At 42.2% G+C, this 19935-nt stretch overlaps 1 protein-coding gene and 1 long non-coding RNA gene across 5 annotated transcripts in view; one reads left to right on the plus strand and one right to left on the minus strand.

Moving 5' to 3' along the window:
• LOC139614580 (uncharacterized) overlaps positions 1 to 19935 on the plus strand; it is a 115834-nt gene that overhangs the window by 93423 nt on the left and 2476 nt on the right. The window contains exon 4 of one of the 2 annotated variants that reach the window (XR_011687090.1): positions 6116 to 6245. The exons of the other annotated variant lie outside the window; for it this stretch is intronic. This is a non-coding gene — a long non-coding RNA (uncharacterized lncRNA). Of the gene's footprint in view, positions 1 to 6115; positions 6246 to 19935 lie in introns of those variants that run through there. 2 annotated transcript variants of the gene reach the window in all.
• Positions 1871 to 19935, minus strand: part of col5a3a (collagen, type V, alpha 3a) — a 47366-nt gene continuing 29301 nt past the window's right edge. For all 3 annotated transcript variants that reach the window (XM_071471909.1, XM_071471894.1, XM_071471902.1), the window contains 38 exons: positions 19810 to 19917; positions 19310 to 19363; positions 18912 to 18965; positions 18744 to 18788; positions 18485 to 18538; positions 18102 to 18146; positions 17924 to 17977; positions 17770 to 17823; positions 17432 to 17485; positions 17205 to 17312; positions 16799 to 16888; positions 16478 to 16531; positions 16175 to 16282; positions 15747 to 15854; positions 15590 to 15643; positions 15342 to 15395; positions 15144 to 15251; positions 14954 to 15007; positions 11663 to 11716; positions 10028 to 10081; positions 9815 to 9868; positions 9616 to 9723; positions 9470 to 9523; positions 9327 to 9380; positions 9117 to 9170; positions 8935 to 8988; positions 8709 to 8816; positions 8539 to 8592; positions 8336 to 8389; positions 8140 to 8247; positions 7996 to 8049; positions 6987 to 7022; positions 6477 to 6530; positions 6075 to 6375; positions 5735 to 5847; positions 5528 to 5596; positions 4431 to 4664; positions 1871 to 4197 (listed from right to left, as the gene is read on the minus strand). In XM_071471909.1, coding sequence (XP_071328010.1) covers positions 4051 to 4197; positions 4431 to 4664; positions 5528 to 5596; positions 5735 to 5847; positions 6075 to 6375; positions 6477 to 6530; positions 6987 to 7022; positions 7996 to 8049; positions 8140 to 8247; positions 8336 to 8389; positions 8539 to 8592; positions 8709 to 8816; positions 8935 to 8988; positions 9117 to 9170; positions 9327 to 9380; positions 9470 to 9523; positions 9616 to 9723; positions 9815 to 9868; positions 10028 to 10081; positions 11663 to 11716; positions 14954 to 15007; positions 15144 to 15251; positions 15342 to 15395; positions 15590 to 15643; positions 15747 to 15854; positions 16175 to 16282; positions 16478 to 16531; positions 16799 to 16888; positions 17205 to 17312; positions 17432 to 17485; positions 17770 to 17823; positions 17924 to 17977; positions 18102 to 18146; positions 18485 to 18538; positions 18744 to 18788; positions 18912 to 18965; positions 19310 to 19363; positions 19810 to 19917 — 3078 coding nt within the window. In that variant the 3' untranslated portion in view covers positions 1871 to 4050. The remainder of the gene's footprint in view (positions 4198 to 4430; positions 4665 to 5527; positions 5597 to 5734; positions 5848 to 6074; positions 6376 to 6476; positions 6531 to 6986; positions 7023 to 7995; positions 8050 to 8139; positions 8248 to 8335; positions 8390 to 8538; positions 8593 to 8708; positions 8817 to 8934; positions 8989 to 9116; positions 9171 to 9326; positions 9381 to 9469; positions 9524 to 9615; positions 9724 to 9814; positions 9869 to 10027; positions 10082 to 11662; positions 11717 to 14953; positions 15008 to 15143; positions 15252 to 15341; positions 15396 to 15589; positions 15644 to 15746; positions 15855 to 16174; positions 16283 to 16477; positions 16532 to 16798; positions 16889 to 17204; positions 17313 to 17431; positions 17486 to 17769; positions 17824 to 17923; positions 17978 to 18101; positions 18147 to 18484; positions 18539 to 18743; positions 18789 to 18911; positions 18966 to 19309; positions 19364 to 19809; positions 19918 to 19935) is intronic.

A 19935-nucleotide genomic window follows, 5' to 3' on the forward strand; every position in this document is an offset into this window, starting at 1 on the left:
CAAAAGTCACAACCATTATTTTTCCACTACACCAATGTCAACGTTCAGCAATCTGTCCTCTTAATTTGAAGTCACAATCTCAACCTGTTCCTTATCAAATATGTTTTAGAAGATGGAAAGGGATCATAAAATTACAAATTCATCTTGTTGTAGTCTTATCCAACTTTATAAAACAGTTTATGTAAAAACTATTTTATTCTCCTATGTTTTTTTAAGGTAATATGACAGCAAATACAAAAGCAAACAACACCAATATATCATATCATTTCAGATTTTTTTCTAGATTCTTTCATTCATCCACACTTTTCAGCATTGTTGTATGTAGCATGTTGTATGTTTGTATTTGTGGAGTAAATACAAATTTCCTCCCATGGGAGTGCAGTTCCATGGGATTTCCGCATACTCCACAGCTCTGAGCTCCAGGATCAGCTGGATGAAGAGCTCTTGTTATTGCTTTGCTCAAGCTGCTTTATCTCGGTGCAGTGGAGAGACTGTGTACCAATGCTTTCCAAATGATTGTCATGTTTGACAACTCAATTCTGAGGGCGGAGTGCTGCGAAAAAAAGGGGGAGCGCGTTGTAGATTTATGATGTGTGAGACATTTACTCTCTTTGCATTGCATTTGTTCCAGGGGAAGTGTTTCTGCGTGCCATGCTGCCTTGATAGACTATTCCCTCTTACTCAAAATGAGATATTATTTCTTGGCCACTGCAGTGGTCCCACGCCATGCATCCACTAGTCATGGTGTATAATAGTCCAGAATAAAGCTTTTCAGCTCTGAGCAGAGATAATAGGTGTACATAGCACTACAGTGATGCTATCTTACAATGGTTCAGCTCTCAGCAGAAGAGAAACAAGACTTTGGAGACTCTATGTCACAGGAACAGTGGGCACTAGAGGATGGAGTGCGAGCAAAGAGAAAGGGCATAGTGCTGTGAAATACCATATTGACAGTCACACTGCTCTTCTGCTTGATCATTATTCTGAGGTACTGGCAACAGATGACCTTTCCTGGTCAAGAGCTTAGTGTGGTTAAAATTCAATTGAGCTGAAGAGAGCAGAAAGGAGGAAAAAAAAAATCACATGGTAACCTTTATTCTGCCATTGATGCTAACCTTGAACAATGGGCCCCAAAGGGGATGAGTGTCTTGTGCTTTAATGTGTGCACGAGAATAGGCTTTAGAGTGTGTGTGCGTGTGTGCCTTTGTATAGAGTATGTGTGTGTTGTGCATGTGAATGACTGCGTGCGAAAGGAGCAAAAAGCAATGATTGTGTGTGTGTGTGTGTGTGTGTGTGTGTGTGTGTGTGTGTGTGTGTGTGTGTGTGTGTGTGTGTGTGTGCGTGTGTGTGTGTGGCTGCAACAGGAATAAGAGACAAAGAGAAAGAGTTATGCATGGGGGTACAATGAAATTGCTGAAAAACAAGTCGGACAGAGGTAAAAAATAGTCATTGGGACACTTACCGTATCTTTTTGTCCGCCTCACGTAAATATAAATCAGCACAGCTCCTGCTACTGCCACCAAACATGATCTAATCTCCCCAGCTGCGTCTTATCCTTACCCATTTTATTACTGACCTCCTGTCTTGTTGTCATCCTTCACTTTCCTCTGTCTCCTCCCCACCTTCCCTCTTGAGGACTGAAACGGGGCTAATTGAAATAAATGAACTGGGGAGCAAATCAGAGTTGATAACATCGGCTGTGCGGGGACGCTGATTGCGAGCTTGTTGAGTGAATGTCGCAGACTGGTTGGTAATGAAGAGGCTTGTTTGCCTATTAAACACTGACTGGACATCACAGACAGCCACATGCCCTCATGGATGTCATTCTAACCTGCCTGTGGTGGGTCCGGACAGGAAAAAGAAAACCGAATGATTTCTTGTTTTTTGTTTTTATTCGCATGTCAATTTTTAACAAATACATTTTGTTTTTCATTCAGGCAACAGGTTATTGCTCATAAAGTCCTCAGAATAACTGTACAGTATATAAAATTAGTACAACAAACACTATACACAGGAGGGGCAGCGCAGGATGGGACAGGAGGAGAGGAGTTAATCACTGGAATGTTTAAATGCTATCAAACAAATACAACAGTGGGAGTAAATTGCAAAATTACACTTGCTTGGTGCACAGTCTACTGTTTGAGTCGGAGGAGGTGAGCAGAGCATTAAGAAATTTCATTTACTGAAGGGAAAATGAACCGTAAAATAGAATTCACATACATATGTCATTTCTGTAATATTTCACAGCTCTATTTGCTAGTTTGAAGAAGACTCCATTAAAGCCATGCATGCAGAGACAGACTGTAGAAACAATGTAATCTGAAGACAAATTCTGCAGCTGCTCCACACGCAGTGAATACTGAAATAATGGTTATGACACTATAATAGCAATCACAGTCATTTTACTGGGGTGTGAGGACAATTTCAGATTCAAAGCTCTACAATAAAAATAAGTTATTTAAAAATATTTCTAAGAAAAACATCTGCAATGGATCAACTTCTCAAAAGGTTACAGCATTACTGCAACCCCAGTCTTGATGTTTTGTAATTTCTTAGTCCAGAGAAACAGATGTCTGTGTATGTAGATACTGGATTTTACAGCCAAAATCACTGGGGCAGCACAGTGTCAGTTTCGATTTAAGAGTGGATTTTCCCTTTCAAGCGATCAACCACATTGCTCTGAACTGTCCCTAACCTCCTTTCACTGGCTGTGTGAAATTGGCACAATCAGCCAGAAGATGTGCAAAAAACACAGCAGACTGGTCTCCAGCTTCTGAGGCTGTTTGGTGCTGCTGAAAGAGCAATAACCCCTTTCCTCTCTAGTCCTATAATCCTGCCCACAGAGACACACAAACACAGCGACACAAAAAAATCACAGAATCATCTTTAGCACCACTGAAGAGCAAATCCTGTCGAATGAACAGCAACATACGCTGTTCAAATTTCAACATGTGAACAAAACAGAGAAACAAAACCCTCTGACGAGGGCAGAAAAGTGAAAACAGGCTATGTCTGCAATTCTAAAATGCTTTCAAGAGACAAAGCATACAATTTCTCTTGGTATAAAGGACTGCAGTTAAGACAAGGACTGCAGTTAAGACTAGAGAACAGAGAACATTTTAATCAGCATGCTCTTAATTCTTGCCCTGAAACATCCCCAACCTTGTTTCTGAGGTATGTCCAAGCGAGTACATACCACAGTAGAAAGGATGTTGGTCTGACATATACAGTACGGTAGTCTGCAGAAACAAGGAGGGCTCAAAAAGCTTATTATCAAGCCCATAGAGGGAAGCAGTCCAATGCAGGAAACAACCTTATCCATTCAAGTAAGTGTCGGGTTCAGTAACAAGCTACACCTATTGAATACTAATCAAGGTAATTCGCTGCGAAAACTGCAGTTGAAGGGTAAAAAGGACAATTTATCATTCCTGCACACAGGAAATTAATTATGGCGCTCGTGTGGAATTAATATGCTAGGCTAGTTCACAGCTGCTATGCAATTGTCATTATAGTGAAATCTGAGCATGCAAATGAGTATGATGACGTCTCTGATTTATTCCGTCTGGAACTTTGAAAAACATTAGGTAGAAACTAGCTCATCCACGATCTGAGAAGTCCCAATTAACTGACCCATACCACAGAACGACAGACTGCTCCTCTTCAGGACAGATCCATCTCTTTTATAAGTGGTCATTGTCAAGTGGTGTGGTCCTCATAATTCTTGAGGATCAATCAGAGCACACTCAAACAGTGGAAAAAAAGACTTTAAAATTAAATATATCTAACTGGAATATTTCCCTTTGGTAAATGTGCTTTGTGCCCACTGTTTCTTTTCCTCTTTGTTGCCATTCTTCGTATTGCTGTTGTAAAGCCATAGAACCTATTTCATTGGCTGTTGAAGAATCTTAAATAATATACCACAAACCCACCACATACAGAACCATAATGTAATAAATATTGATTGGGCTAGTGGTCCAGTTCCTTTCACTGAAAACTTGCTGTGCAGGTCTTTTTTTTTTGTTTGTTTGTTTGTTTGTTGCTGGCAAGATGTTAACCGTTGAAGCAAACGCGTCCAACTTGGAATCCAAACTTCTGGTTGCTGTTGCCAAAGTCGGCTGCAGCCACATCTATAATAGGGAGCAGCTCTGCTGAGGGGGAGTCGATCTCTAGAACAGTCCTTTCCTGACCTTTGCGGAACTGAAAGAGAAAAATTTAAGCCAGGTATTAGAATTTGCTCTGCTTAATTCAACTTACTAGCTCTCTCCACTTTGGCCTAAATCTCTATTCCAGCCAGTGATTTTGTGGCTGCCCGCTTCCTGAATCAAGTACCAGTTACTAAGAGTAACACAACTGATAAACACATTAGTTTTATTAAGGCTAATTCATAATTGTCCAGCTAGTCCCTGTCCCCGGCATGTCCCAGCACTGACCTGGCATCCATCATGGACTGCGTTGATGAAGGGGCTTTTGGCTTGTGTCAGTTCCTCATCATTGCTGCCCCGGAAGCGGAGGGCACGCTGGTAGGAGTGGGAGGCGTTGTCAAACCAGCCCGCCGAGTTCTGGCAGGTGTAGGTGAAGCTCTGCTTGGCCGTGGCACTCAGTAGCTTCAGGAAGGTCAGCTGAACTACATGCACAGGGTTCCCGTCCCTGTCAATGTAGGAGAACTGGAAGGACACAAATACACAGACATTAGAGTGCTACATAGGCAGAGAATGTTACAGTAATATGTACTATAGCCAAAATGTTATAGCAGCATTACTCTGAAACAACTCGAACGACTGAAAGATCTCACTGAATGAGAAAAAAACACTCAAAAAACAGGATTTCACTCAAAGAGATGAAGCCGCAGAAAAACACATCTGACTCTATAATCTGTATCAGAAACATTTGGGTACCTCCAAAAAGTACAAATCTCCCTGTGTTTATGGAGGAAATTTTGTAAGCGAGATTGAAAAAGTTACAGCAACTTTTCTTCAGAATCAGAACAGACAGGCAAAGTAAAGCAGAAAGTAAGGAAATTAAAGGAAGAAAAAAAAACCTAAGCAAATCCAGGCACTCTGTGAGAAATCCAGTGAATTGCATTTGTGCTGGCAGCTCCGTGATTATCTGAGAGGGTTATGAGACCTCTGATCAGGTGCGCATGAAAAGCCAGTGCTCTATGCGTGCTGCTCTGAATACTAGTCAGTGAGACAGAGCTGCCAGTGACTCTGTCTGCATCACCCTGACTGCTGAAAATAACTGCTGGCAATACCAAATCTGCTCTCTCATCCCGCATAGACTAATGAATTAATAACCAAATTCTACAGTGAGCAAATTTGCATGTATTCATGGGCAGATGAGACACGCACACACACACATACATACACGCACGCACGCACGCACACATGCATGCCTGCCAACACATCTGTGTCAATCGTATGAATGAATATCACTCAAACTATCTCAATTAGGTGGCTGAAAAAAGAGTGCCAGCTGAAATTATTAGCAGGAGGTGAGGTTTGATGTATTTTGGTTTTTTTTTTTGTACCTGCTTGCCTTTCCTGTACTTGCTGTACCAGCTTCCTGGCTTCTCTTTGTTCCATGCTGCTAATTTCACCTAGACACACAGAGGGAGAGAGAGGGAGGATGTTGTGGAAAATTTCAGGCTCAAGGGATATAAAGAGTTATTTGTGCTCTGATGCAATATGATGAGGTTGGCTTTGTAAAGGCTGACAGCATGACATTGGAGGCTTACCATCTCAATCCTCTTGTCAGGGTAGAGACAGGTCTCTCCATCAGCTGTGAAGTTACAGTAAACCTTAATGGAGTCACGGTTACAGCCCTGGTTAGGATCTATCCAGTACTCTCCTGCAAAGTGCACAAAACAGACATCACTTAATCAAGCACCAGATGTTAATATAACCAATAACAAACTGATAATGTGCAGCTGGCAAATAACAACCAGCATTTTTAATTACAAACAGTGTATGTTGAAGATGTGTCCAGTTTTTCCTTGACTTGTTTTTCCTGGATAAAACTCTTAAGGTGGTGAAAAGCTGATGGCGACATAGGCATCGAGCAATGTCTTTGCTTACCATCTTTGTAGTCAGGTTGAACCATCATGAGCTCTTTGCAGGTCCGGGCAGGGCTCTCAAAGGTTCCTAAGGGCCTCCTCATCAACTCCACTTCGGTTTTCATAGAAGAGAGGGTAGCAAAGACTTCTTCCATTCCCTCAGCGTCCTCCAGAGGCTGATCTCCCTGGAGGAACTCCTCCATGTCCAGATCCAAATCCTCCTCCCTGGCTGGGGCTGCTCCTCCGGCCCGATCGGAGTGCCTCCGTCTCTTCCGCCTGCCCTCCCTGATAGGCAGGGGCTCAACCATAGTTGCAGGAGGTCCCTGGAGGTAGCACAGAGAGGTGAGCAAGAGGTGAAAGGGAAAAGAAAGGGCATAAAGCTGGCACTGAGAAGGCCATGGTGTAGATCATTAGATGTACTCACGGGGGGTCCTGGGGGGCCAGCAAGGCCTGGATCTCCTCTGGGACCAACAACACCCTGTAGAATAAAAGAGGACAAAACTTTGTGTCAATCATGTTTCACCTGAAGCCTCTCTCACACCACTTGGCTAAACCCCCGCTTTATCCAAGCAGATATGGCTGCTGCTTTATAGGATTATCCAGCTTTGTGCATCAGCACTCTGTGGTCAAAGCCTTGGCTCTCAAGACACACTATAGTGGTTTTCATAACATCACACACACCAGAACCAAATCCTATTAAAAGGGACCCGATGGAAAATCACACACAAGGCAAGAGTGGCTGTACAGCAGGCTTTTAGTTCCAAAGACATGCGGTAAACACAGTAGAGCATTATGATTATCAAGCGTGGTACATTTAGCCAACAAACACACTTTTTCTCTCTTCACCCAGCATATGCTCCCAGCAGCTGCTAACCAAGCTGATGCCCAAGCACAGGAATGGCAATGTATAAATAAGACAGATTACTGGACTCACCACATCTCCCTTCGATCCTTTCTCGCCAGCTGCACCCTAACAGTGGAGAGGAGAAGAGAGCAAACAGTAAAAACATAAATAAAAGCATCAAAGTTATTAAAACTTGGAAGATTGTGTAATTACTCAAGTAAAAATAGTGATCAGCTATCTATAGGCAAATTAAGCAGCTGCTTAGCAATAGGACAGGTTATGGTCACACCTGAAATCTCAGTAAGAATAAACCAATAACAGGACTGTGCGCTCTCCTTGTAGCTGAAATCATCGGCTGAGATCAAAATCCTACATGTCTTTTTAAAATGAGTATTCATCAAATTAATTTGCACAAAAGTTATAAAACAACAACTGTACTTGGTGATGCATTTGCTTTAACTGAGAGACAATATCTAAAAGCCTTATTACCTTTCTTGTGTTCTTCCCTTAACATATTTGTTTTGCATCTTTGTTTTCTACCTGTGGCTAAAAGGTTGATTCCTGATACAAGTGACATTGACATCTGCATTAACAAGATGCAGCAAACGACAGGTGTAAATTTCTTATGGGTAGTTCAACAATTACAATTTCAAACTACTCTGGTTCGTGTATGCAGCCTTGACATAAATCCACATGTACGTATATCACCAAATAAGAGTTTTCAACACTCCACTGTGTAGAGAGGACAGATGCATTTTTCTTGTTTTGATCCAAGGTAGGAATAATGTCAATTTATATCATCTCTAATTTCTTTGAACACCAGCCAGTGATGGAGCCATTCATCTTAAAAGATTTATCATAGCCTAACCTTTAAATGTTAACTGGTTAAACTGGATAGTCTTCATGCAACAAACAGCAGGCCCTCACCTACTGTATGTCTGTTGATGATTACAGCTTCAGTGCATTTTAAACTTTAGTACAGGTGTTTTTATTCATTTCATTTTATTCAGTCGTTGAAAAAGTAGAGATGAAAACATTCCTATGAAGTGAGCGCATGTTGGAAACATAATCGATCATGGAAATGGAGCATAGCACTTACCGACAGTCCTGGTGGTCCTGGTGGGCCAGTGGGACCAGATGAGCCGCTCGAGCCCTGGATATGAGAACAAACATGTCTTGTTAGTGAACTGAATATTTATTCTGCATACATGTATCAGACACATCATGTTGCAGCTATATGTACCGCATCTCCTTTAGGTCCTTGTGTGCCCTGGTTCCCTGGCAGGCCTCTGTCTCCCTTCTCACCAGGTTCTCCTGGGGGACCAATTAGACCGATCAACCCTCCATGTCCCTGCAGACAGAGATATGGTTTATTAGCATTGATTCCCAGAGTTTAGACTGGTACAGAGTGTTCTCTATGTTAAGGGCTAAACACTCACTTTATCTCCCTTAATTCCAGGGTCTCCTTTTAATCCTGGAAGTCCTGGTGGCCCCTGTTAACAATGCCAGATGCATTAGTTGGTCACTTCAATGCTTTATTCTGTATATGAAAAATGGTTTGAATCCTGATTTATCATTATTAATGTCCAAAACACCCTCTCATTTGGTAGGCTCCATTATCAGGCAAATGTAAGGCTCTTACTATTGGTCCTGGTGGTCCAGTTTGCCCTGGTGGCCCATTTAAACCTTGTTCACCCTGTAAAATAAACACAGGAATTAGAGATAACAGTATGTAATCAAAACAATAATGAAACATAAACATAAAAAGGAGTTATATTGTTCAAATTTGGATGGTTGTCAGTGTGTACTAACCGCAGGACCTGGGATCCCTCGAAATCCTTCTGGGCCAGACCTCCCCGGCTGACCTTGGGGTCCCACTGGGCCTGTCTTACCCACTGGACCCTGGGTTCCTGTTGTCCCCTACAGAGAAAAGCAGCAGGAGAGCAACAGACAGGAAGACATTAGGAGCAAAAAAGATCAGAAAGATTTTGCTGAAAAGCAACAAATTCAGCCACTGAGTGCCAGTCGTCATCCTCACCTTGGCTCCCTTCATGCCTTGCTTCCCTTCCTTTCCTGCAGCACCCACATGACCCTGAGGTAGAGACAGACAAACTTGCTGAGATTATGGCAAGTGCTATGAACTCTAACCAAACACACACATAGCTACATACAAACATACATACATGCATACAAATTTATACAATACACTCATACACTCACCCTCCGTCCAGGAGGTCCTGAAGGACCTGGCTCTCCAGAGGCTCCTGGGGGTCCCTGCAGAAGAAAATTTACACATTTTCATCCAGTCACAAAAACTCTGAAAGCTCAACCACAGAGATGAAGACTTTAGGTTTCACTGTGTCAGATGATAAAGATATACAAGAGATAATAATGTTGTCAGTTAACGAATCAATAAAAAACACTGCTTACTGCTTTGCCAGGTTCTCCGTTGTCTCCCTTAGGCCCTGGTCCACCATCTATTCCCTGAATGAAGAGATGTCATCCAGAAGAAGTTAGCCAAAACATAAATGAATGACAATAACTAATACAATAATCAGAACAATAATGCTCACATTGACGCCAGGTTCTCCAGGGGGTCCTGAATCTCCAGGGAATCCAATAGGGCCCTATGGGTAAAAACATTACATGCATGACATTAACAGACTGACCTGACAATCAGAGCAAGAAGAAAGTCACTGAACCAGAGAGTAACACTCACAAGGTTGCCTTTGGGTCCGTCCTCGCCTGGTGTTCCTCTGGGTCCTGCAGGCCCAGCCGCACCGGGAGGTCCAGAGTCACCCTTCTCCCCCACATCGCCTTTAGCACCCTAGAACAGCCCAGCAAATGAGATGACAATCAACAAAAGAGCAAGGAGAGTAGAAAAGCCACGAAGGAGGGATGGAGGTAATGTGACTCACAGCTTTGCCAGGCTCTCCAACTATTCCAGGGTCTCCAGCCTCACCGTCCTCACCCTGGTAGAAAGGGGACATTCAGCAAAGTCAAAACACACCACAAACACACACATAAACACACGCACACACTTGTCACATTGGCGCACAAGTCCACATTCACAAACCATCGGCATTCTACTGTATGTACAGGCGGAGTAGTTGCTGATGGGAAATGCTGACCTTCTCTCCGACAAGTCCAGGCTGACCGACTCCGCCGGGCATTCCAGGTGGACCCTGTGGCAGGAGGAGAGAGAACAGCTTGAACCAAAATATTATAAAATGAGGGCAGGTTTTAAATATTCATTGGATTCTTGAAAATCAAGTTCTTGGTGCAGCATTTATTTATTTTTTATTTTTTGGTTTGTCAGCAGTTCTGCTGACAGAATGCTGAAACTGGAACAGATTTATCACAACACAAGAATAAATACTGAGCGCCAAGTTTGCTGTGTGAAAAGTGTCTGAGTCACACAGTAGGGGGCTATTTCCCCTCCCTCAATCAGTTGGTTTGTTTGTATGTGTGTGTGTGCGTGTATGTTATCGTGCACGCATGTCATGTCAGTGTATTGTGTTTTTTTGCCTTGAGGCTAACCCAGTAAGTGCATGTCTTTGGTAGAGTGTACAAACATGAAAGCTGAGTACAGCCACGCACTACTACCGCGCTCCTGCTGTCAGCTATTTTCCTCACATGTCATCCCACTTTTTTTTTCTCTTTTCCACTTTTCCTCTATCAGTCCATTTATGGATCCCACCATCTCTGCACCGCTGCATTCCCATGCTTCCTGTGATAAAGCACTACCGCGGCTCACACAGCTTTCTGCAACTCGCTGCTGAATAATTGACTGTATGAGAGGCTGCAGAGAGACGGCCATTACTAGAGGTAAATATAACTGCCTCTCAGGGATGATAGTCTAATACATCTTAATGATTCATAGAGCAGTAAATATAACTCTCTCCCAGGGATTATATCCTAATACTGTTTAATAATTCAAGTTTCAAACGCAGCAGAGGGCCTGCAGTAGGCCATATATGTAGAAATGAGGGGCTGGAAAATATAAGCATCTGTGGTGTTCAGGGATCAGCTACTGGTCAGTTTGAACTTCAGAAAACTGTGTCTTGAATGGGAGCTTTCTAGACTCCAAAGATGATTCACCATCATGTTTTCTTTATGGCTCACAAAAGCATGACGCTACTATCAGAACTCCAATATGTACACAGGGTATGTGTAATAAAGTCAGATTAATAGAAACCATATAATATACAAAAGATCAATACACAAAAATAATGATTTGGTCTTAATGATACATTTTTATAAAGAACAAAGTATTTTCAGACTTCAGTGAATTATTTTGAAAATGTAAGGCTATTAGGCGAAAATCTGATCAATAGAAGTTAGGAAAGCTTATGCATATTTATTAATTATGAGACAACCAATTATAATATTTGGCAATACTGATTATGCTGATTAGAATTAACAAATGAGCTAGACCACACTGGTGCATCTATTGTTTCAACTAATTTAATACTTAGTGTGCAGTCTGTGTTTGTTCCATTGAAATGCTTTTGCTAGAAATAAGGTTTTTGAGGAAGACATAAGAAATATTAACAGTTGTGTAATGAAGATGCATATGAACAGCTTGTTGGTATAAACTGCAATAAAGCCTGAACTGAGCCCCTCAGTGTATTGAGTATTCTCTTCCCTCAACAAGACAACAACATCTCCATCATATATTATAGTAATGCCCACATCTAAACCCAAATATATAATAAAAAATAAATACAAAAAAAAACATTTTTTAAAGTTGTGCTGCAGTCTACCTCTCCACCAATGGGCCCCTGAGGGCCTCGTGGGCCATGCTGTCCTGGAGGTCCCTGTGGAGAGAGAAATGAAATGTTTTTATTAGGCTCTCAGTGCAGACAAGAAGGATGTACCATATTAATAAAAAACACACAGAGATACAAACTTAATGTGAACCAGGGGTTGGCTGGTGCCTCCTAAATTAAATGAGAGTTAGAAGTCAGCCCATGGTGGATTGCTTATGCAATGACCCCAATATCTATGATCATTATCGTAGTGACATGATGAAGACGTCCAGACAGGTCATTACCCTCAATATGACACAGACTCTGATTCTTTCTCATTTTTCCCCACCTTCCCCCTTTCTCTTATTAATAAGAAACCTCTAGTCTGTGATGTGCAAGACCATATTCTCTCAACCACAGTGACGGCATGTGATTTGAGTCTTCTGTGCAGCTCAAGAGAGCGCCAAGCAATTAATCCAAACTGTGCTCGGCTTCAGTTTCAGTTGAGTAGATGTGGAGCTGTGCGCTGAATCACTCTGAAGTCTTGGAGGGAGCCTTGTGTTGTAAAGACACTGAGACAGAAAGACAGACAATCTGCCCAGAGAGAGAGACTGTGTGGGACTAGAGGAAACACATATCCTTCTGGCGGAGAGATACTTGAGCATTAGAGGGGAGAATTTTGTGATCCGCGACGCTCACACATGAATGAAACTTCCCCACTGAGTCCTCAGCATCTCTCTCTCTCTCTCTCTCTCTCTCTCTCTCTCTCTCTCTCTCTCTCTCCTCTCTTTCTCTCTCTCTCTCTTTTGTTTTGGTTCCATTTTGATGCATTCCCTCCCTAATCTGACTGTGGAGAAGAGAGGCTATACAGAATCTTGTTGAGCGTGTGTTCATGGTTGACAGCGTTGTGAGATGACTGTCACAAAGGAGGATGCTCATTAGACAGCCAAGGCTGAGGCTAATCTGATTAGCAGCTGTCACACCGTCTTCCTGCTCACAATCAGTGCCCCCACCTCTTCCTTCCACTCTGTTGCTCCACTGCCTCCTTTCTGTCACTCTCTCTCTCTTTCTGTCTTTCTCTCGCTCTCTCTCTTTTTTATCGTTTTCTTCCTCTTACACACAGGACCACCTCTTCATTCTCTGGCCTTGTCTTTCTCACACATGAAGTCATGGTCTATTTTGTCATTCCCTCTCAGCCTTGAAGATCTATCACGCAGTGAAAAGATGAGTTGAGATTGTTATAGGTTGAAAGGTTTAACAGGTTTGAAGGTTTTTCTTTCTTTTTTTAAGCTAAGATATAAGAAATTATATAACCAATGCCAACAGACAGAGGAACAGGGGTATATGTGTTTTTTTAACCTGAGGCTGTATTCTTTCATAGCCAGAATAATGACACGGTATTTATTATATTCCAGAGAGAAAAGGATGACAAGTTAGCATTAATTTAACTGCTAAGGACAGCTAAAGACTGTCATTATATCATTATTGTGATATGTCTGTACTTGAATTACATTACATATAAGTATGATTTAAAAAAGGACCTTGATATTGTGCATGCTAGCTTACTAGCATATCTTACTAGGATACTTAGCTAGAGCAGGACCATCATTAACATTATTTGTTCAATCTGTGCATTTTCTGTTATGACAAGTGAAATTGTCTGCTTTGAAAAACACTTATTCCTCTTCTGAGTTTCCTCAGTTTCTCAACAGGTGAGACTCAGTGTTGTCGAGGCCATGACAATGGAAACACTCCACTCTTAGCTCATATAGTCTGGGAGCAGAAGAGCCAAGTTTCTTGATCTGAATGAGTCAGTCTTAATTTTTCTGTGTGCGTTAGATTGATCTCAGTGCAAAAACCATGGTTAAACGTTATTGAGACTAATCAAAGTGCAGAGCAAACTGAGCTCCACTGAAGACCACGGCTTGGAGTTTGAGGGCGGTGAACGCTAATGATTATCGGCACAGGGAAAGATTCTTTCATGAATTTGACCAACAGCAGAAGGACCAGCACAGCTGGTGCTAACACACTAAATAGGTGGCACTAATTAAAGTTTAATGAGCTGTGGTGTGTGGTCTGTGTACCGGCTATAGTTCATAGGCTGCTGATATCTTGAACCTATACAGTACTGTAATTACAATATCTGCTTTCTGGGACGTTGGGGAGACACAAGGTCAGATAGTATCTAAAAAACAAGATGTTTTCCCTTCCTCACTTCTAATTACAGTCTTTTCTATAATTATAATTAAAATGTAATATTCAAATAAAAGAAATTACATTTCTTCATCTTAATGTGTGAGATGTGTTCTATAATATAATGTGATTGCCAACTCTCCGTTTTTATGTTGCATTATCTGTCCAGCAATTTAATTCCATCTATGGTAACATACTTGCTAATTGTTGTTCTAATGAGGCATCAACATTATATTGGTATAGGGTCTGTATGATTTCTACAGTAAGTTATCCTTTAGACTTTTAGTGCATTATTCTGTAACTTAGAAGTGCATCATCTCCTTTTTCCAATCAAAGGGGCATTTGTTTGGTATTTGGATACAGTTGTCACATGCATGAATAAAACTTGCACCTTGTGACAACAATCAAAACACAAGCTGGAGGTGGGGCAGGTGCTTGGCTGAAAAATGAACTAACAAAAAAACAACAAATAGCCAGATCGCACACTGCAGGGCTCAAATTTTCACTTATTTATCACCAAAAACACGGTGACGTTTCAAGCACCCCTGCTCTTCATCAGACTGCAATCAAAACACACCAAAATCTAGAATGACACACAAACAATGAGACTGGCACTGACAAAAATATTTCAATATTTTCAGTTTAAAATTTCTATCTAGTTATCTCTGAAAAATTGGAGATGTCATGCTAGAAGCCTGTGTCTTTACAAACAGAATAATGCCTTAGGAGTTTCCTAACCATAAACATGAATGTAGATTTACAGTATTTGCACCATAGCCCAAATATTTCCACAAAATAATTCATTGTTTTTTCTACTAATGAATGTATGTGATCTTCATCAAGCTCTGTGAAACTCCTTTTGATACTGGTGAGAAATGAGGAAAAGTGGATGAACTGGAGAAACATATTCAAAGGTTTTTTGGAAAGTGAAGAAAAGTCAAGTCAATATAAAATAAGACAAGACTGAGACAAGTCAAAGTCGTAACAATCATGAAGCAAAGTGCAAGATGTCAGAAAGGTGGTGTGGAAAACAGACTTGAGACTGACACTGGACCATAGCTGTGGATTTGTGATGAGTTGTTTTATGTGCTGAGATTGCTGAGCAGTACTCACCATTGAGCCAACATGCCCACTCTCTCCTTTCTCGCCTGGTGGTCCTGGCATTCCCTGCAAATGCAGATGTGGTGAGCGAGCAGTCTCAGGCATGGCATGGAAACAGATACATACTAAAGAATGTCAAAGACTGTCAAATCAGAGATGACCCCAGGAGATAGTTAGTCTTGGATTTGATGGGAATGCTTACCTGTAGTCCAGCAGGACCAGATGACCCCTTATAGCCTCGATGTCCTTCATCTCCTTTTGCCCCATTCATACCCTGCTGCCCACGAGGACCTGGCTCACCATCTGCACCCTGAAACATACACAGACAGGTCAGCACTGTTAAAACTATCCAAACCAGACCAACTTATCATATGATAATATGCTTTCATATGATGCATACTGGCAGTCCTGGCTGGCCCACAGGTCCTTGACTTCCAACAGGTCCCGGAGGTCCCTAGAAAAGCAGGAGGACAGTTAACTACACATCCGTTGTGGGAAAAACGTGATTAAAACCATCTGCTCATTCCACTAGAGAATGCTCTGTGCAGCCAAAGTTATTAGAATGAGCTACTCCAAAGCCAGTTTGCCCTCTACCTCCTGGTGATGCAAAGTAATAATGTGACGTTAGGACATAAAATTGAAACTCACAGCTTCTCCTTTGTCTCCTTTGCTGCCCTTCTGTCCCGGTCCTCCTGTCTCTCCCTATGGAGAAAAATGCGTACACACACAAAAAATTAGTCCAAAATCAGCAACTTTGCAGTAGTGCTGCTGTCCATGCTATTTCATGCTAGTCCAGTGTATCCACCTTGTCTCCATCCTCTCCTGGAGGCCCAGGAGGTCCTGCAGGCCCTGGCAGCCCCACAGGTCCCAGTTCCCCATCATGCCCAGCTGGCCCCACAGGCCCCTTTTCACCCTAGGGAACAGATTGAGAAATAGCACACATCTAGCAAATACTAAAATACTTATTATCCTCATACTGCAGCATGACACTTTGATTAATGTATTGTACCAGTAAAGAAACTCACACCCAAGAAGGCAGGCTTGATCACATTCATATTCCCTCCCTCTGTATTTCTGTCTCTTTTACCCCTCTACTGCTCTCTGTCTCATGATGACACATTCCGAAGTGAGAGCACGTGTTGTTTATAACCCAGTGGTGGGAGGTGATGGTACGGTATGTGTTAGTGGACATTGTTGGTTAAGAAATCAAATTAGCAATGTTCCAACTCTTACTGGCTCGCCTTTCTCTCCCATGGGCCCAGCAGGGCCCACACCACCGGGCCGTCCTGGCTGCCCAATAGCGCCAGCCGGCCCAGCAGGGCCCCTTTCTCCAGTTGCACCCTGGAAATGAGAGGAGACAGGGAGGTTAGGTGAGTATGTCACATGATTCACTCCTTGATTTAATGTGGTGGTCACGATCACTGATCACCATGGAAACAGCCTCCTGCTTCTTATGCCCTAGCATCCTATATTACATAGCAGCTGAACAGAGACCAAGGGATGGGATGGGAAGCAATTTAATAAAATCAGACTTACAATAGCTCCTGCAACACCAGGTAGACCCTCTCCTCCCTTCAGACCTGCAGGACCCTGGAGAGCCACAGACATAAACAGCATTCACAATCAAGTGAAAACCACATTCATTACAAGATTTATGATCAGTGAATGACTGTAGTTTACAATTGCTTTGGATTAATTTTTTTTTCAGTTTGCATAAATCTTCTGTAACTGGCATGATGTTATGATCTTAAGTTAAAGTTTGATTTATGATCTAATTATTATCTCCACATTCCAGGAGAATCTGATTTAGACAGTGAATGAAAGTGAGGACATGAGAGCTGTGTAATGTTGTGTCACCATTGCACCAGGGGTCCCTCTGCTCCCTCTGAAGCCTTGGAGCCCAACAGGGCCACTTTTCCCCGAGGCTCCTGGTGGACCTGGGTCTCCCTGGAAACCACACATACACACATGTGATTAGATATAAGGCAAGTAGCCAGCAGACAGCAGGCCCTCATGCATTCATAAATCACAGCAACCAGCAAGTCACACAGAGAAGGAACATTCATCTTTTATGAGCTATAATACACTCAACGCAGCAAGGTTTCCTCTCTTATTTATTAGCAAATTAGAGGATAGGATGAGACAGACGAGATAAGATATTCAGGCAGAGCTGAGAGAGTCCTTGCGTTTTATCTAATATAACAGTAATAAGGTGATGCTGGTAAGTGATTATAATTCCGACATTATGATGAAAACCACTCACCTTGGCGCCCTCCTTTCCGGCAGTTCCTGGTAAACCATGCTCACCCGGTGGTCCTGGTGAACCTGGATGGCCTCTATCTCCGGTTGGCCCTGTCTCACCAGATTTGCCCTGGAGACAATCAACGGAGACAACAAACATCACATTGGAGTTATTTAAAAACATGCTATTTGAAATAAACAGCTTTTGGCTTTAGAAGCAACAAATATAACATGGGCTGATCCTCTTACCTGCGGTCCAACAACACCTGGGGGGCCAGGGAGTCCGTTCTTGCCTTGGAAGCCCTGAAGAATAAGACAAGTGAATCTGGTGTAACAGGGGCAGTAGGTAGTATCTGAGGACTGCAGGCAGGGCAGGGTGTTTTACTGGGTTTAGTATAGGCCTCTCAGCTAGCACTCTGACAGGAACTTCAATAATTCAATGCTAAATTTATAACGTCAGACTTCGTTGCTGTGTTAACACATTCAGTAGCTCATGCCAACTCAAAGTTAATGCTGCAGTGTGCACCTTATAGAAGAAAATGCTATATACTAAATATGTAGCTTTATTGAGAGTAAAAGTGACTCACTGGTTCCCCTCTCTGGCCTGGATGACCCGGTAACCCATCTTTTCCAGGTGGACCCTGAAAAGGAGGCATTTTCTTACTTCATTGTAATAAAGAGAACATGACCAAAGGTGATCATAAAATGTAAACACTATACAGTATATGTTAGCAAACTCACATTAGGCCCTCTAGGTCCTGGTTCACCGTGTCTTCCCTGTGGTCCTTGAGGACCCTAGAAAATGACAACACAGATTATGTGATCTGTGATCTGTGATGCTGAGATTGTTTTTCAGGCTTTACATCTATGGTCATATGTATGCACTGTACATAGTATTATCTGAGAGTCAAAAGATTACCTGTTCTCCAGGGGATCCTGGAGGACCATCTTGTCCAGCAGAACCCTACCAGGTTCAAATAAAAACACAGTTATTGTGTGAAAACATGAGCAATTCAACCGTTTTTATCTTTCTGCCCGTTATCAAATCTTTAGCTTTCCCAAGATGATCTTGGAGGGTGAGAGTGTAAACTGAAGCATCCCCTGCCAGACAGAGACTTCTCACTGCACCAGATGGCCTGTCATCCAGAAGTGAACAGCAGCAACCAGTTCCAACCCCGGTCGGCGCATTCATTAATACTTTATGAGAAAGCCAGGTGTGTGTTTATGTATGCGTGACGGTATGTGCATGTGTCGTTGTTTATGTCAGGGTGTGTGTGTGTCTGTGTGTCAGTCTGAGCTCACCTTTTCTCCAGGCTTTCCGCTGGGCCCATTTGCTCCTCTTCCCCCGCGGGCTCCCTATTGGAAAACAAACAATAGTCTGATTAGCACATGTAGGTGGAAGAAAGACGTCTGGTGATGTGGCAGCACTGCAGTGATATAACTGTGCCTCACACCCACAAGTTGTAATAAAGCGATGGTATCCAATTAGAGCAAGTACAGCTTTGCACAATGAGCAAAATATGGTGTATAGCCATGGTACCTATACTGTAGCTGTACTCACATTAGGACCTCTTTGGCCCCCGGACCCTGGCTGACCAGCTGGACCCTGCATTATAGAGATTAACAGTTAGTTATCACTCAGTTATTTCACAATAGCTCCTACACAGAAAAGTTAACATATTAAGAAGTCAGAAAGTGATGTGGATTAAAATGTCAGCACAGTCCTCACCCTTCGTCCTTTCTCTCCTGGGGCCCCCGCCATACCAGGGAAGCCAAGTGATCCCTGGAGACACACATAGAGGTTAATCAGCCTCAGCCTTCCATTCATCACACATCAACCCCAACGTCTCATTAACGTATAATTAACTACTGTATCAAATTAAAGCAAATCTAATCCATGAGCCCAACACAGCCTTAAATACACCATTCATCAACATGTAATGAATTGATGTCACTAATGAACTATTAATAAAATAGCCTTTTTTTAATAAGCCATTTATCATCCTTTATTTTTAATCAGACAGGAAACAGTCCAGTCAAAGACACACATCTTGCTAGTTAAGGCTCTGATAAAGGAACCAGACGACACATTAACTGATCATAATAGCTCATCAATGCTAAAATCACCTTAGAACCTTGTCTTCCTGGGTATCCTGGCAATCCAGGCACACCAAGTTTACCCTACAGAGAGAGTGGGAGAAATAAACCGGAAAAAATATTAAAGAAAAAGTGCCTAAAACCATTTAATTAAGATTTTTATGACATACTGCTGACTATGCATATATCAATACAGCAGGATATCTCTAAATTAATGTACATGGTGATGACAGAAAGATTAAATGCTAAAACACGCGCACTGCTTCAGTAGCAGTTTAGCTTTAGGAATAGCTGTAACCAGATGTCATAAATGTGGTTGCATTAAAATCCTTATGTTCAGTATTTCAGTGATTTTCAGACACTCATTTTATATTGACTGTACTACCTAACATTATAATGACTGTAGCAGGATAAAGCAGGTTTAGATAAGATTTTTATTCTATAATTCGCAGCCTACTTGATCTCCCTATCCTCCTCTTTTGTGTCCTAACCTTGTCTTGCAATGTAAATGTAATCTTTAAAAAATGTACCTTCTCGCCAGCAACCCCGATAGCACCTGGGTCTCCCATTGGTCCTACTTGGCCCTTTGCTCCCTCTGGTCCATCCTCTCCACGAGCACCTGTAGCTCCATTATCACCCTGAAGTCAAGAATGAAA

This window comes from Trachinotus anak, unplaced genomic scaffold (genome assembly GCF_046630095.1).
Source record: "Trachinotus anak isolate AG129_WGS33_773 ecotype Australia unplaced genomic scaffold, CSIRO_AGI_Tana_v1 ptg000003l, whole genome shotgun sequence".
Taxonomy (NCBI): Eukaryota; Metazoa; Chordata; class Actinopteri; order Carangiformes; family Carangidae; genus Trachinotus; species Trachinotus anak.